Genomic DNA, 18054 nt, shown 5'->3' on the forward strand with positions numbered 1-18054 from the left:
TACAATCAATGATTAATTTACTAAAGTTTCTCCGATCCCATCGTAACTAAAGTAGCACATTAAATACTTCATGTTCTATGTGTGTGAATCATTGTGTGCCTCTTTAAAGAGCTTTCTCTTACTGCACTGATCTCCACTTATACATTACTTTCATGATATTAAGCTCTCTGAACATTTTAGAATACTAAGATGTACAGTGCATCTGGAAAGTATTCACAGCGCATCACTTTTTCCACATTTTGTTATGTTACAGCCTTATTCCAAAATGGATTAAATTCATTTTTTTCCTCAGAATTCTACACAACACTCCATAATGACATGAAAAAAGTTTACTTGAGGTTTTTGCAAATTTATTAAAAATAAAAAAAACGGAGAAATCACATGTACATAAGTATTTTTGTCGATGCACCTTTGGCAGCAATTACAGCCTCAAGTCTTTTTGAATATGATACCATAAGCTTGGCACACCTATCCTTGGCCAGTTTCTCCCATTCCTCTTTGTAGCATCTCTCAAGCTCCATCAGGTTGGATGGGAAGCGTCGGTGCACAGCCATTTTAAGATCTCTCCAGAGATGTTCAATCGGATTCAAGTCTGGGCTCTGGCTGGGCCACTCAAGGACATTCACTGAGTTGTCCTGAAGCCACTCCTTTGATATCTTGGCTGTGTGCTTAGGGTCGTTGTCCTGCTGAAAGATGAACCGTCGCCACAGTCTGAGGTCAAGAGTGCTCTGGAGCAGGTTTTCATCCAGGATGTCTCTGTACATTGCTGCAGTCATCTTTCCCTTTATCCTGACTAGTCTCCCAGTTCCTGCCGCTGAAAAACATCCCCACAGCATGATGCTGCCACCACCATGCTTCACTGTAGGGATGGTATAGGCCTGGTGATGAGCAGTGCCTGGTTTCCTCCAAACGTGACGCCTGGCATTCACACCAAAGAGTTCCATCTTTGTCTCATCAGACCAGAGAATTTTCTTTCTCAAGGTCTGAGAGTCCTTCAGGTGCCTTTTGGCAAATTCCTGGCGGGCTGCCATATGCCTTTTACTAAGGAGTGGCTTCCGTCTGACCACTCTACCATACAGGCCTGATTGGTGGATTGCTGCAGAGATGGTTGTCCTTCTGGAAGGTTCTCCTCTCTCCACAGAGGACCTCTGGAGCTCTGACAGAGTGACCATCGGGTTCTTGGTCACCTCCCTGACTAAGGCCCTTCTCCCCCGATCGCTCAGTTTAGATGGCCGGCCAGCTCTAGGAAGAGTCCTGGTGGTTTCGAACTTCTTCCACTTACAGATGGTGGAGGACACTGTGCTCAATGGGACCTTCAAAGCAGCAGAAATTTTTCTGTAACCTTCCCCAGTTTTGTGCCTCGAGACACTCCTGTCTCGGAGGTCTACAGACACTTCCTTTGACTTCATGCTTGGTTTGTGCTCTGACATGAACTGTCAACTGTGGGACCTTATATAGACAGGTATGTGCCTTTCCAAATCATGTCCAATCAACTGAATTTACCACAGGTGGACTCCAATTAAGCTGCAGAAACATCTCAAGGATGATCAGGGGAAACAGGATGTACCTGAGCTCAATTTTGAGCTTCATGGCAAAGGCTGTGAATACTTATGTACATGTGCTTTCTCAGTTTTTTTATTTTTAATAAATTTGCAAAAACCTCAAGTAAACTTTTTTCACATTGTCATTATGGGGTGTTGTGTGTAGAATTCTGAGGAAAAAAATGAATTTAATCCATTTTGGAATAAGGCTGTAACATAACAAAATGTGGAAAAAGTGATGCGCTGTGAATACTTTCCGGATGCACTGTATACTTGATATCATTTTCATGATAAAATGCATTAAAGCTTGTTTTAAACATGGGGACATGGTAGTGCACTGGTAGTGATATGCTGGTGCCCTGTCTAGGGATTGTTCCTGCCTCACGCAAGATGCTTGCTGGGACTGCGTGACCCTCGATGAAATAATTTATTGCAGCAGTACTGTATCTGTCAAACATACAAATCCCCAATTACTGTCCTTCCTTTTCTTTCTCCACGTAACCAATCACCACAGTAAGCTCTGAAATGTTAAACCAGCTGTAAGCTTAGATGGCTGATTCTTCAAAACTTTTAAGGAACATTGAAAAATCTTTGTAATACATGTATAATTATTCCATCCATCTATCCATCCATGCCAGTCCCAGTAAGAATACAGCGTGAGGCAGAACCAATCCCTGAACGGGGTGCCAGCTCACTGCTACCGCTACGCCACCGTGCCCACACATTTAATTATTAACAGTATACATTATTTAAATGAAATTAAAAATGTATCTGTATAATGTAATATACATAAGGCATTTCTTATTTAAAATGATATCAAGATCTTCAAGAAGATAGCTCTTAGAAATATAAATCGACTTAGAAGCCAGTCGTCATCACCTGTAAATACATGCTCCCTTCTATTGAATTGAATTGAATTCCTTTATTATTATTGCATGGTACAATGAGATTCAATATGCAAATCCTCCATAAACTTAAATTAACAATAACAATAATAATACAATGAAAAATATGCAATATGAAAGCATAAGTACAATAAACATGTACATATAATGCAGATAATGCAAATGGATCATAAAGCTGGCTCAGGTTGTGCAATATTCCAACTGTAGTGCACATTTACAGTGAGGTAATTGTAATTCTAAGTACAAACAGTTCTCCCAGGTCCACTTGATGGACTGATTGAGTGCGTTTATACTTCTTGGGATTAAACTGTTTCTGAACCTTGAGGTTAGTGCAGGAAAGGCTCTGAAGCGTTTGCCAAATGGGAAAAGTTCAAATAGACTGTGCACATGGCTGAGGCAGTGTGTGCTAGATGCTGTATCCCGATAATCCTCTCAAAGTCAATGTGGAAACAGGCATACACAACATTTTTGTGCGTATGCACCATTTATACATGAGGCCCCTGGTTACAATTGGTTCCTAATTTGAAGTTTCAGCTTTGCATAGATTTAAGAAATCTAACTTGCTATTCGGTGGGTGTGTGGGGATTTGTGTATGAATGCATGTTATGTGTTTTATTATTTTGTTGGACTTTATGGCCATTGTATTACTTTTTGTGGGAATCATTTATTTTCTTGTTAGATGTATTCTTTTTGTTTTGTATTTTAATTATCACTGAAAGTAATCTAAATGTGCTAAAGATATTCAACCTTTTATTTTTCTGATTAGCTCAAAGTTCAAAGGAGCAAAGATTTTATTTATTTTTTTAATACGGACAGTGAAGTTACAGAAAGATTTCAGTCATTTGTTTGAATAGTAATTTTCATAGCGACTAGCAAGCATCTTGAAGAGCAGGCTATAGTGATGAAGATAAAAATACATTGTATTTGCATCACAATGAAAAAAGTTAAACTGAATATTCAAGTATTCTCTTCTACTTTCTTGATGTACTCCTTTAATTTTGAGTTATACATTTTAGAAGTGGTATTTTATAGACACATTTTTTTGCAGTTTTAGTGAGTGGTGCAGCATCAGGTGATCTTGGTTATTACTGGCTACATAGCATAGTCCAGTCTTTTGATGCATTCTTATTCAGCGCTTTGGAGATGAGGAGCAGAGAAGGGAAGATGATTCTGAAAAGGGCAGGAAGTCATTTAACACTGTATTTTCTTGATATTTGGTACACTTTCATTAGGAGGTCACATAGGTAGCAGTTGTGAGATGTTTTGTGTATGTGTTGAAGTAGCCCAGGAACAACATTGGATGTAAAACACCAACATACTACACCTCATCCTGTTAGTTTTTGCTTCATTTAGTGATTTGAGAGAAGTAAGTCTGTACGTTACAACTGTTACATTTTTTTACAATCTGAGTAATTTTTTAAAAGAATGTAAGAATTGCAAAACATACAAAAAATGTTTTTTGATAACTTTAGTACTGTGTTGGAATTTATCAAGTACAATTTAACATCTTTTCTATATTTTATGTTGTATATGGAAAAACATGCAAGTTATTCTTTTTACGACAGTATGTGCACGTTTTGGAAGACTTTAACCATTCTTAAATGCCCCCGCAAAAGAGCAACAAGGGAAACGTACCAGTTGACCATGTATTTTTTGTAAAGGCTAAAGAGTGGGAGCTGACCACCTCCAAGGTGGATGGATCTATGTGCAAGGCTGTTTTCATTTTTTTCTTTTGCCTGTTTTTTTAGATGTTTCTCTCCTTTACATTTTTGAAATGAAAGATTTATTTGAAAATGGGAAAATTTGATCTTATCAGGTCAAGATGAAGCATTGCGCACTGTGACACAAGAAAAATCAGATGCTGTGGATCTGACATCCATCAAGTCCATGATGACGACTGTAATGAGTGCAGGGAAGATTAATGGCAATGACGAGGCTGTTCCTGTAAAAACTCCAACCAAATCTCCAGGCCCAAATCGTATTGGCAGGAGGATTCAGGTACAAAAGATAAATGACATACTCGCTTCTTGTAACACTGTGAAACGATAACTTAACTGACTGTGTTAAAAGTGAAGTTGTTCTAAGGCTTACAAGTGATTTACTTACGTTTTAAATTCATTTGTTTTATAGAAACATATTAATCTGTTTTCACAAGGTTTTACTTCAATTCAACATTAGTTCTGACCCAAATAATTAAATCTCTTTGTAAACTAATGTTCACTCTGCAATCTCTTGTTTCTACTGAATTTAGTAATATTCTTTCTTGATTGTTGTCATTTAAGAGATTCAATTACAGTTTTAAAAATTTCTCTAATGTTCTTTCTTTAGTTGACTAGTTTTACCACACAAGAAATATCTGTTTAACAGAAATAGCAAATCACCTTATAATATTAGTAATTAGGATTACAGAACAGATCTCTGACATGCACTTGGGTGGTTAATATCTGAGTATGAAGGAACATGTATCTGAATCAGCACCTCCTTATCTGACGCTGTGGTTTGCTCCTGGTAAAGAGTGAACTAAATGAACAAGGAATCAAGGAAGAAAAAGTGAGGAATCAAGAAAGAAAAAAGTGAGCAAAAATTGTGCTCAGTGAAGGTAGCACTAGTTGTTTTTATTCATCTAGTTTCATTGCCTCTGAAAAAAGATCAGGAAGAATTATACCTGTTAGTGCCTGCAAATTCCCTAGGAGGATTTGAAAGCTATTGCTTGGGAAATTAAAGACTTGTCAGACTTGCTCAGCCTGCTACACCTACTACCCTCAGCAGAATATGTGGACTGAAAATGAGATGAAAAATTTCGGAAAAAACAATGGGGAGGAGACCTGTTTACTTGTGCATTGTGCTGTTTTTCTCGAAAGGTCACTTTACTGGGAGAAAAACTTTTTAATCAATCTAAAATTAAAATTAACCAGTGAAAGATGGAATTATTTACACTGTAAACATAAATGTAAACAGTTTTCAGTGTCAAATAATGGATAGTATAGAAGTGCTGTGATTAGCATTGCTCCATTACAGATGTCATTACAGATGTTTTGGGCAGTTTTTTGTGAAATTCGTACATTATTTCTGTGTACTATGGTTTTCTCTTGCATTCTAAAGCAGGGGTTTCCAACACGTCGCTCGCGAGCTACCAGTAGCTCGTTAACCCCTTTCCAAGTAGCTCACCAAAGTGTTAATGAATCCTACATAAATTTGAAAACTTGATTAGTCAAATTAGGGGTGGGCGATCTTTCCAAAAAATCATATCACGATCTACAATCTGAATTGCAATCTATCTTTTCAATGTAGCATACACTTAAGAGAATATCCAGACTCAAACTCATCAAGGCCTAAGTAACACATTATCAAACAAAGTTGAATTCAATTGTCCTCTCGTTCACTAGCTAAGCGGAGTTAAGGAACACGCCCCGAAGCTGGCGAGGAAGGCCCCTCCCCTCGGCCCGCTGCCTTTTTCCTCAGATTCGCGCAAATAAATTGGTACTACAAGTGAACTATGATACAGAGCGAAATGAGAGAAGTCACAAAATCAACTGGAATGTTAAAGCAAATTATAGAAAAAAAACAGATCTAAATCCGTTAAGTAGTTCTCTCGTGAAAACCAGGACAGACAGACAGACATTGGATTTTATATATTCTGTATTAGTAAACCTTCATAATAATGTGCAGTTTAAAGTCTCAACAGCATTCTCGACATTTCTGGAGCTTAGTAGAGCCAGATAACTATATTTTCATTTTGTAAAAGTAGCAATCAGGGGAAAAAAAGGTTGGAGACCCCTGTCCTAAAGAAACCCATGATAGGTTAAGTAGTGACCATGTTTAGACCTAGTGTTGTAGATATGAGTTACAGTATGCCTTGTGATGAACTGAGATGGTATCTATAGCTGGTTCCTGCGTGCACCTGATGCTGTCAGAAAAGGAGTCTTAGACACCTTGTGACTATGTCTTGAAAAATACAGATGTCTTACAGCATTTTCACAAAATGAGAACAATTAAATATTTCTTTACTACTGAATTTGAGAGGACTTGATTAAAAAGTGGAGGAAATTTAGCTGTTCTGTACAGGCCCTGTAAAATAGTAAAGAAACAAAAAAAGGATGGTTGCATAATTCAGTTGTTGCTTTTTGCTTACTGTCTCTGTAACTTTTATTCCAGATAATTTTATTTTTACCTCCACAGTATCTATAAGGGCATTTGTATCTCCTGAAAAAAAGTCTCAGTTTAAAGTAACATAATATAACATTAGTCCTAGGTATGTAAAGGACAATGTACAGTATGTTTCTCTGCTCAGCAATATGAGAATTTTTTTAAGCATTTTCTGAAGTCCCTGTATTTTGTGTGCTGTTCACATTTAAGGAGTTGTCATTGCTTTTCTAAGGCTTCATCACCAGCAGACCCCCAAGCTACAAAGAATTGGCACATGCCTCATAGCTGGGTACTGCCTTGTGCCCAGCTGGGATTTCCAGTGCTATGGAAATGAATGGATTTAGGCAGGTTTTGAAAATAGATGGCTGGATAGATGGGACACTCCAAATAAAATGAGAAACATTGCTTCATCTGTCATGTTTTAACCTGAGCAAAAAATCTATCTGAATATGTTCTGACTGTAGGCAGAACCCTTGAGCTTTGTGTCATCCACACACATTTTATTAATTTGGACCTAGTACCCTTGCCCAGACTGTTTGTTTACACTTGTATACACTTTATCAGAAACATGTGCAGTGAGTTAGCAAGCAAGTCTTTGGAGATTTTCAAAACTAACTTTTTTTTTTTGGGTGGAACTGAATTGTTCTTAAAGTGTTTTTTTTTTTAAACAGTGAACATTGAAAGATGAGGTAATGAACGCCTTGGTCTAGTCTCCAGTTTATAGTAGTTTGGGTTCTTTTTTTTGTCACCGTGCAGTAAATGGCATATTCATTATAGACTAAGTGAACTTGATAGTTTATATTTAATGTTTGCTGCAGCAATTTCAGAAACCTGCAGAAGCCTCATTCAGGGAAGTAGGTTGCTTCTGCGGCCCTGTTCCCAGTGAGCATTTATTTGTTTGACCTGGACTGTGGCATGTAGTGCATTGTGTACTGGTATGGCAGTTTCTGTAGTTAATGATCAGCTCTAAAGTCAATATTAACTGGATGAGATTGAGCCCTCTGGTGTTCCCTAATCTGCACTTCAAGGTGAAACACTAACCAGACTCAATTAACTAAAACTGCTGAATCAAACAGGCAGGTGGTCAGCTTTATGGTGGTTGATTTAACAACACTCTCTAGATAAAACAGTCTCTGATAATATTACCTCAACTGTCTAGTAAACTGGAAAGACTCAGAATTGACTTTGAGTAGATTTTCATGCTATTTGTAAAGTAATAACAAGTGTTTTATACCCTTTTTTCACATATGTTAAGCATGTATTTTAGTAAAACCAATTCGCTCTGTTAAAATATTGTTCATTTCAGCTACAATGGGGAATTGTAATTGCTAATTAAAAGTCCAGTTATAGCAAGTGTTTGTGTTTGCCAGAACAGGATCTGAAAAAAAAAATGGAAGTGATGCTATGTGAGCAAACCTACAAATCAAATTTCTAACAATATTGTCCAACAGTAAATCTGGCTAGAATGTCACAAAAATGCTGGATTTTTATAATAATGTGTTAATCAACAATGAAAACAGTAGGTAATCATCTACAGATTCATTGATTTTTTTCATACATGTTTTGGCTTTTCTTGAAAGTTAGTGCTGTTTAAGCCTTTGCCTTTAAGTGTAAAATATTCTAAAGGTTCAACAGCATAAATAAAATATACATTCCAGTGCTGCTGAGGCACTGACTTCCCTTGACCCTATATTAAAAGAAGCAGTTTCATTCAGAAAATTGTTCAATGGGAGGGTATACTTGATCATTCAGGCTCGGCTTCTCTTTCTATGCCAGCAACAATGTGTATTTATTTATCCAATGTTGCTGAAAATATGTCACCATCTTTTAAAATTATTTGAAATATGTATGATATTTAAGTGAAACACTTCATAACTGTGCATTCAGTATTACTTTGTTTCTATTTTCAGCAGTGCATACTGTTACTGATGAGTAAACTGAACAGCCTGTATTGTCCAATTTATACAGAATATTTCACCTTCCATGTTCAGAGAAATTAATAAAATATCTAGCAATTGCAAGAACATAGTCATAGCAACAAACCAACTAGAAGCTTTGTGTAAATGTAAAATTAATGTCTGTCATCAAGTAAAAAAGAGATGGGTTGTATAATTGTACATGTAACAGTTTTCAGAAGTCATTTTTTTTAGTTTGTGTACTGAACAACTCCTTCATGTTTCACAGCCTGTATTTAAATATGACAAATGTTACATTTTTATTTTATCCTCTAAAGGAAGCCAAAGAAGAGAAATCTTCATTTATTTGTCCTCTTTGTGACAAGAACTGCTTGACACAACACCAGCTAACTATGCACATTCGACAGGTGGGTCTTTTTTTGTGTTTTTTGAAAATATTTAAATATTATCTAATCCGGTTAGGTTAAACATACAAAGCAGATTACATAAATGTTTTGTGCAAAGCCTCATTATAAAAAATTGTTATATAGATTATTGCTACATGAAGTTTTCCAGTTGTGTTCAGTTGTGACTGACCCACATAGTCCCTAAAGTAGAATAAAATGTGCTATGAATGCAAACAAATGACTAAACCCATCTTTGCTGTAGATAAATAGAAATAAAGTAAATTCGGGATCAGTTCATATTAACACTGGCTGAAAACTGTAAACACAAAATCAAAAAATTAGCTAAACATATCTTTTTGAAACTAATCACCTTTGCGCAGTGTACTGTGCAGTTAGGTTTCCTTGATAGGTGCTGGCTATGCATGTCCCACTAGCTACCTGTTTTCCCTCGATCAGCCATGGAATGTGAAAATCCGTGAATATGATTTGGATCCATGATTACTGTATATTCTAAGTTTATTGTACTAAATAAGATGCGAAAAAAGATAGAATGGGCACTGTGCAAGCAAATCACGTGTGTGATGCTGGCTCCTGAGACAAAGTACATAGTTCAGCAGTAGTTTAGTAAACTGTGGCTTTTTACAAAATTTTACTTATTATAAAAATGTTTGATAACATTTATGGTAGAAAATGACAAAAATTATTAATAGTACAGATAGATAAGAAATTCAACAACACACTAATCACAAAATAATAAACACATGACAAAGTCCAACTTCTCAGATGATGGTGGTGTAGTTATGAAATCAAATCCTCTATGAGCAGACTCCTGAAAGTTATGTGAAGTTTTGTTCTACTGTGATGCTGTTGTAAATGAGGATTTGTAGAAGCTGAGAGCACTCCATAGATGAAGACATTTTCCAAATCAGACAAAATCACACAAACATGTGGGCATAAGACAAGAACATAAATCCAGAGAAAACTATAATCCAATCGATGTAGTTGTAATGCAGTTGTACAGTCAAGTGTTGAAACAAAAACAACACCACCTATTGTGATCCAACCTGCTTCTTACGATTCACTTTTAAAGACATCACCATCCTGTTTCACGCAGCACCCCTCATGGCAACCTCTGAAGCTGCCCAATGATACAGACCTGTACTGTACAAGCAAAGTGCTTTAAGATGAAAGTGCTTATATAAAACAAGGCATTGCTGACAGAGATCTTTTTTATCTTATTCATTTCTCTTCCAATAGCACAACACAGACAGTGGTGGAGCAGACCACTCATGCAGTATCTGTGGGAAATCACTGAGCTCAGCAAGCTCTCTTGACCGCCACATGCTTGTTCACTCTGGAGAGAGGCCTTACAAATGCTCAGTCTGTGGTCAGACATTCACTACCAATGGTAACATGCACAGGTAGGTAGTTGGTGGTAGTTATTGAGACTGTCCTTATTTTCATTTCTCATTTGGTGGTTTTATTATCTGCGGTGGGTTGGCACCCTGCCCGGGATTGGTTCCTGCCTTGTGCCCTGTGTTGGCTGGGATTGGCTCCAGCAGACCCCCGTGACCCTGTGTTCGGATTCAGCGGGTTGGAAAATGGATGGATGGTTTTATTATTTTGTTGTATAATGTGTGTTCAGATTGTACAAGAGTATTTTTAGAGTTGGAGGTTGTAATTCTGAATTTTAGTTTTGGGCAAAATAAGGTTTGCTCAGGCATTGCTTTAAACAAACATAACAGCTCAACTCAAGCTTTCCATTAAAGAAAGCTAACTTCATAATTTCTCTTTGGTGTACGCACGGCACTTCAACCGATTTTCTTGGCAATGGAATAACTTGACTTTGCTTCATAAGTATAACCAGTTTCTTTATTTTTTAAGACTGTAATGCAGTTGAAATAGCCTCACTGTGTCAAATACTATACACAAATAGAAGTAATACACTTTTATTGGATGTTAGAATTTATATGATTTTTTTGAACAAACATTTTCTTGATCTCTTACCATGGAGGTGGTCTTAGTAAAACCAAACTGAGTGGATAGATTGTATTTATGTTACCTATTAGAAGATTCATGCATGTTCTTAGTTCAGATTCTTAATTAAGATCATTGGATATTCTTCCAGTGGTCTTTGCAAAATACAGAGGAAACGCAGTTTAGACCTTATGAAAGGCCAAGGCACGTACAGCCGCCCTAATCTGGACACAGACAGGCAGTAGACAGGTTTAGCACCCAGCATACGGTTTATTTACAATTGGGGAGCGTTTCACCCTGCTCCCCACTGTACATAAAGCACACAAGGGTCACAGCCTAATACAGTCCTTTCTTGCCACCAGTCCTTCTGCCTCCACTCCTCTTCCTCCTGTCTCTGGCTGTTGAATGGTGGGGATTGGCCCCTTTTTATAGGGCACCCGGAAGGACTCCAGGTGCCCAATGAGCTTCTTCTGGCAGCACTTCCAGGTGTGGTGGCCTGTGGTGGCAAATAGGGGCCTGTAAAAGTCCATTTGCTCACTGGCTGTGGCCACGGGTCCCAGCAGGGTTGAGCTTCCATGCTCACAACCCGTGGCCCTGGGGCTGCCCCCTGCTGGTTTAGGGGAGAAACTGTCTTGAAAACACACTCTCCCCCAGTCCTTCCATACTTGGGGTGTCCCGACAGGATAAGGGCTCCAGCCGTCCACCACAAACTGTAGTAACATTTTAATTTATTAATTTACTGGCTGAAATCAACAAAAAGTTAGGAATGTTTTCCATATTTAATAAGATCTTGTTATCAATAAAATTTAAGTATAAAATAAATGGACATTTTTTTTAAGAGAAATAATGAATAAAGAAGTACAGTGCCTTGGTTGCATATTTAAAGTACTAAAAGCACGTATTGTGAATTCTCAGATTGGTAGTTTTATATTATATTGTGTAATAGAAGAGACAGAAAAGTGTTTGATTTAAATTATCATAACTCCAGAAATTAAAATATATTGAAATGCGGTCATAGCTATTACACACTTAAGGGAGAGGTAAATAAATGTAACACAAATTACAATGTAAAATTAGACAAAATTAAAGCAGGCTTGTTTCTGCACAGGGCCTGCGTTTAAAGTATTCAACCACTCACCTACCCATCCTTTTTCTCTCCTTTCACCTGAATTTTATTTGGGGTTATTTCATGTTCAAATACAAGTTGATTTTATTGACATATATACAGAGTACAATGAGATTCTTCCTTGTATGCCCTGCCCTTTTTAGAGCAAAAGGGCAAAAGGTTGCAGCTGTTCATAGTGCCCCCAGCATCAGTGCACGTCTATGCTCTGAACAGCCCAGGTCTCTGTGGCAGCATTCCAGCTTCCCATTTCTCAAGGTCAGGAACCATCTGCTGCCCCCTTTCCATTGGGCTTCCTTGTATCACCTCCTTTCAGGCAGAAGGTCTTCCTTTTTCCCTTGCCTGCTGTCAGTGGCCTCTCCTTGCCTCTTTTCTCTTTCTGTCTCTCTCACTTTCCCTTACTGGGTAGAGAGTCAGGTACCCTGATATCTGGTTAGTATTCTAATATGTAGTATGTCCTGGGTTAATGTCTTCAGACTCGTCTCTGTCCACTTCTCTCTCATTCTTGCCTTTACTATTTCAATTGAAGTGTACACATGACAGGGTCTACAGTACATTTATCATAGCAACTTGTTTTCACATATTTGCACATATAGTTTTTCACTGCTGGTGAGGGCTGTTTCATTGATGTTTACTAGAGAAAAATCAACTGGCCTTTGCCACCTTGATGGCACCCTTATCTATGGCATAAGGAAGCTTATTTTGAGTACTGCCATAAGTTGTCCTATTGAAGCAAATATGTTGAATTGAACAATTCGTTGCTTAGATTTTTAAATCATTAAATGGGATGCAGGCTGCAAAGTACTACTCCTTGAGTCTTGTTAGACACATTTCCCCTGCACTATATTCTTTCCTAAGAATAGATTAAAATATAAAGCTGCAATAAAATAAAATGTCAGACACTTCCAGATTTGTTCTTTACTGGGGGCATGAGTGTTTACTCCAAACATTTTCTGAGCATCTGTGGACTGAATCATCCAAAGTTTTAAGCATGTTGCAAATTAAAACAAGAAAGGTGAGGGCAGTTGTTTTTGTTTATGATGAACTTGCAGAAGTGGTGTTTAGGATCAAGTATACTAATGTGTTTACATGATGTTTCTCAAATTTTAAGTTAAAAAATAGTTTTAAAATGTATTAAAACGACAAAAGCTAAATACATATTGTAATTGAATCTTGCATCTTGTAATGAATTACCACAACAGACAATATTGTTATGAATACGAACAACACTGGAGAAAGGAACTTTCCCGTCACCTTTTCTGTTCACTTTGTAGTCTACACCTCAAATTATAAATACACCACCTAACCCTGTCATTTTAAGAAATTCCATGGTGATTCTGCACTAATAAGGAGTATTGTCTAGGGGGATGAGACAGAGTAGAGGAGTCAGGCCGAGAAACTGTGTTTCATGGTGCAAAGAGAATTATCTTCAACTCTTCATCAGCAAAACTAAGGATCTGCTATTGGTTTTCACCACACCAAAAAACCTCAATTCCCAGTCACTGTTCAAGGAGAAGCTGTTCAGGTGGTACACTGCTACTAACAGAGAAACTATAGAAGGCCGGGCAGACTCTTTTTTTGCTTGGGAGACCACATCCCTTTAATGTGGGTAGTGACATCCTTACATATTCTATATTCTGGGCCAGTAATTTCACTTCAGGATAGGTTCATTGAATCAACAAGCTAATTAAATCGGGCATAATTATGTGATGCACTGTCAATAGAGAGAATAATGGCAAAACTGAAGACCATTATGAACAATGTTACATGTCCTCTCTGTGGTGAGGTTTTATTAAGCTCTTATAGCCAACAATTTATTTAGGAGAAGTGTAGTAACAGTAATGCTCTTTTATAGTGCCTCATTGTGACTACTTTCTTATCATTAACTGTTAGTTTTTTTTTTCTTCCTTTTTGTAATTATTGTGTGTATTTGAGGGAGGTTGTGGTAGTTTGTTATAATAGTTCTATAATACTTGAGCTTCTCTAAAAGCTATATTTCCTCTTGGGACAAATAAACTTCTGCCAGTCTATCTTTTGAAAGTGACAGAACGTTAGTTTTCAGAAGCCTGCAAGTTGATTATTCAGTCTTTTTTTAGAAGCTGATCATGAAATCAGCCATTATTTTTTTCTTTTCCCATGGTCTGGAACTACATAGATATAGAGCTTGTAATGGCCAGCTAAGCTTTTGGTTTTCTGGATAACTGACAATTTGAAATACAATTTTTATATGGTAGATTCTAAGTCAAAAACTAGGTTGGTTTCAGAGAGAGATGTGGTTTTGTTCTCGGGATCTCAACATACTTTGCACTATTCCTGCCATTTACATTTTTGTGCAGCATCACTATTGCTTTACACTTAAATAAATTATGAGACAGAAGAGTTTTTAAATTGGGTCCTTGAGAAGCTGAAGGTAAGAAAGAGAGCTGTCTTTAAATCTTTCAATTAATAGTATCTTCATCCAGCAGGCTTTTTTTGATGGTTTAGAGAAGCACTGTGTTCCTGTTCGACAATTCTGACAAAGCTGCCTTTCGGCATAATGTTACAAAGAGGCAGCTTTTGCATTTAAAATTGAGGTTTATTGTTCTCCTTACCAATGTCTGGATTCCCTCAAGACAGAAAGCATGATCCTGGTTGTTGTGTGCCAGTTATCTACAGTGAAAAGAATGATTCGTATACAGCTGAAGAGTGTATCATAGTTCATAAGTCTGGACTGGCAACAGTACCTTCTGATGAATATGTGAAAGCTGTTCATACAAAGATTTTACTCTTTTGTTGTTACTTATGTTATTTAAAAATAATTTTGCATTTAATAAAAGAGTGAAGGAAAATGGTTGATGTCTGTTGGAATGCAGAATTGAGCCCCCTTTGTAGAGGCAGATTATCACTGGAGTGTAATAGTAACCTGCCTGGTCAAGTACATGTAGAAACAAAGTTGCAATCATGTCAAGACCTAGTGTAATTCTCAAGAACAGGTCTTATTTGTATTAACGCCATAAGAACTACCAAGCTAAGCACTAAAAAATGAATAACCTACATATCTAACATATGTTGACATTGATTTAAGTGAGTATGAATGTTGGGCAGTGTCATATAAAATCATTTGTCTCCGTTGTTTTGCAAGGCTAGCTATTAAGTGTCTGCAAACTGGATGGATTCTGAAATAAGGGAGTTATTCACCATTCTAGCTTAGTAGGAAAAAAATGAGGTTGGCTACTCACAGTTGCTGTGATTAACTCTGAGCAAAGAGATCATCTCATTTACCCATTATGTCAGCAGCAAATTGTTCATTTAGTGTAAACTGAGCTTGTTTCAGTCGTTATTGGTTTACAGGTGATGCTGTTTTTTGTGATTAAAGTCTACAAAACCATCAAATTTTGAACAACTGCAGCAGTCACTTGATGTACTGTACCAGCATCTGTGATATGCAATTCTGGGAATCAACATATTAAAAAAAAAACATGTACAAATATTTTTTTCTCCCATTTTAACTTTTATGCCAGTTTTTATTTTCATGTTTGAATTTGTCATATTCTATACTTTTTTCTGTTTTATTTGCTTTATTTACTTACCTAAGGGCCAGCACATTGTGGATTCCTCACTGTCCTACACAGTGATGTTTTGATCAGCCAAACAGTAAATTAAAACAGTGATGAAAAAACATTAATTTAAAGAGACTGAGAAAATCAAAAAAACGCACACATCCTCAGCAGGTGTTTATAGGTGCTTTTCTGCAGTTTTCCTTGCCGCACTAAGGAACTGGTGTTTTCATTTATGACCAGATTGCTGTCTGTGTGGACTTTATGCGTACTCTCCTTCTCATAGATGTATATGCTGGGTTAATTGAGAGCTTTTTATTTGTATGTCTTGTGGAAGTTCAGTCCCAACACAGACAGGCACAGTGACACACAAGTCCCAAGAACACACGTTTTATTTGCTTTTCTTTCCTTTACACAGCACCAAATGCCCACAATTATTACTCAGTCCCTTTTTCTCTCTTCTTTCTCTTTCTTCCTTCTTGCCACCTTTACTCCTTCACACAAGCTCTGTCCTCCACCTCCCGACTCTGGCTCCCTGAATGGAGTGAGGCAGCCCCTTTTATATTGCACCTGGAAGTGCTCCAGATGTGCTTCCATTAACTTCCGGCAGCACTCCCAGGTGTGGCGGAAGTGCTGCATGGGCTCGCGGAAGTACTTCTGCCGTCCAGAGCTTTGCAATTATCCAGGCACCCCTGGCGGTGGCCACGGGCCCCAGCAGGGTTGAGCTTCCAAGCTCCAATCCCATGACCCCAGTGCAAACCAGGGGGGCTGCCCCCTCGTGTCCCGGTGGAAGTATTGCCTCTTCTCCGGTCCTTCCATCCTCAAGGTGTCCCAGCTGGGTAAAAGCCCCAGCCGTCCGTCGCAGTATGAATGAGTGAGATCTATGTTCGACCTCCGCCCCATCCAAGGTTGGTTCCCGCTTTGTGCCAAATTCTTTCTTTCTCTGCAACCTATTGAATAAGCAGGTGAATAGGAATGGGTGAATGCATAAGTTGCCTTCACTACTTTTTAACATTTTGGTTTTATGTCTTTCGGGAGCATAAACAAAATTTAGTTTGGATTAAATAATTAATGAGTAGAATAGTGGAGCAGTCCAAGGAAAAAAAATAAAATGTTTTTTATTTATATTATATCTTAATGATTCTTATTTGTATGGTACGGTGGCTTTGGACTGCAAAAATTTACTAACGGAGAAATATTTACTCTGAAACCACTGCTGCAAAGAAAAACGTGCTCTCTGGTTCAGAAATAAAGTGTGTTCTTTCTGACACAGAAAAATTCTTAAAGATGGATTTTTGTAAAGTTCATTCAAATTCTATAAGAGATCTATACAGAGTTTGCACTTTAAGGTAAAGACCTCTTCTCTTGACAAGAGTTGTATTTAAATGTGAAGAGCTGCACATTTAGCATGCATATTAAAATTGAATGATAGTGTTCTGTTTTAAGATGTTGTGCCCAAATTTAAAATGCTGCTTTTTTCACTAGTTGTGCTCTTCTTACAGAAGATTGCTGTAAGTTCGAAGGTTTAGATGGAACTGCTTTGATTAGGGTGTAACGCAAACAGTGTATGAAAACAAATACGCTTGCTCAAACTACTCTTTTTAGATGGGCAGCATCCTTTTAAGTAAGTTGTTTGTTTCTAGATCAAGCTTTTTTTTTAAACATTAGTTTTTATATAATTTATCACTTGGATTTGTTTTTTTGAATCACAGGTTTAATATAGATCTTAAAAAAAGATATATATTCACACATGTATACACATGTATGTGTATATGGATAGAACCCAGATAATCCAGAGTAATGTAGATGATGCTTCCTCAGATACAATGGATGGCCATGGCCATTTCAGATTAAAAATTACGAATATAAAAGATTTTGCCAATTTATACAGTACAGTATCATTTAAGCCTCTTTTCATACCGTAGTAGTAATAGTGTTGGATTAACACACAGATTTTGACCTTGATATTGATACCAGCTTTTGAATCTCAATACATCTCACCACATCTAAATCTAACCTTCCTGTTGCACAGCACCATTGTCCTGCATTACACACTACTTCCCTCTTGATAGTCATGAAGTCCCAGTCACGTTATACCAGTATCTAATAAAGAACACCCTCCACCACCTCTCTATTACTCCATGGCATGCAGCGCCATCATACCACACATAGCCATATATTGTTCTTGTGAAATCCCATTCTCCTCAAAGCAATATGCACTCAGTGCAGTATTCACAGCAAATATTTTATGAATTACTTTTACAACATTTACAGGTTTGCCTCAGATAGTGAGGTGCTTCTGTAAATTTGCACACAGAATCGGAGTGTTACTGTATATAGTGTTATAAAATCCCAACTTACAGAAAAGTTAGTTTAATATGAAAAAACCAGATAAATCCACAATGATGTTTCACTTGTCTTCTTCTTTTGGCTGCACCCATTAGAATAGTCAGAAAAAACAATAAGCATGCTGGTCTGTATTGTTTGCAAAACAGTCCAGATATCTGATTTGCTTCTTTCACAA

The 18054-nt window shown here is 37.4% G+C and overlaps 1 protein-coding gene across 1 annotated transcript in view; it reads left to right on the plus strand.

The window, feature by feature from the left end:
• rreb1a (ras responsive element binding protein 1a) overlaps nt 1–18054 on the plus strand; it is a 151615-nt gene that overhangs the window by 75535 nt on the left and 58026 nt on the right. The window contains 3 exon segments of the mRNA XM_051929075.1: nt 4263–4444; nt 8826–8915; nt 10152–10315. Of these exon segments, the coding sequence (XP_051785035.1) occupies nt 4263–4444; nt 8826–8915; nt 10152–10315 (436 nt within the window).

The sequence above is a fragment of the Erpetoichthys calabaricus genome, chromosome 6 (assembly GCF_900747795.2).
Source record: "Erpetoichthys calabaricus chromosome 6, fErpCal1.3, whole genome shotgun sequence".
NCBI lineage: Eukaryota > Metazoa > Chordata > Cladistia > Polypteriformes > Polypteridae > Erpetoichthys > Erpetoichthys calabaricus.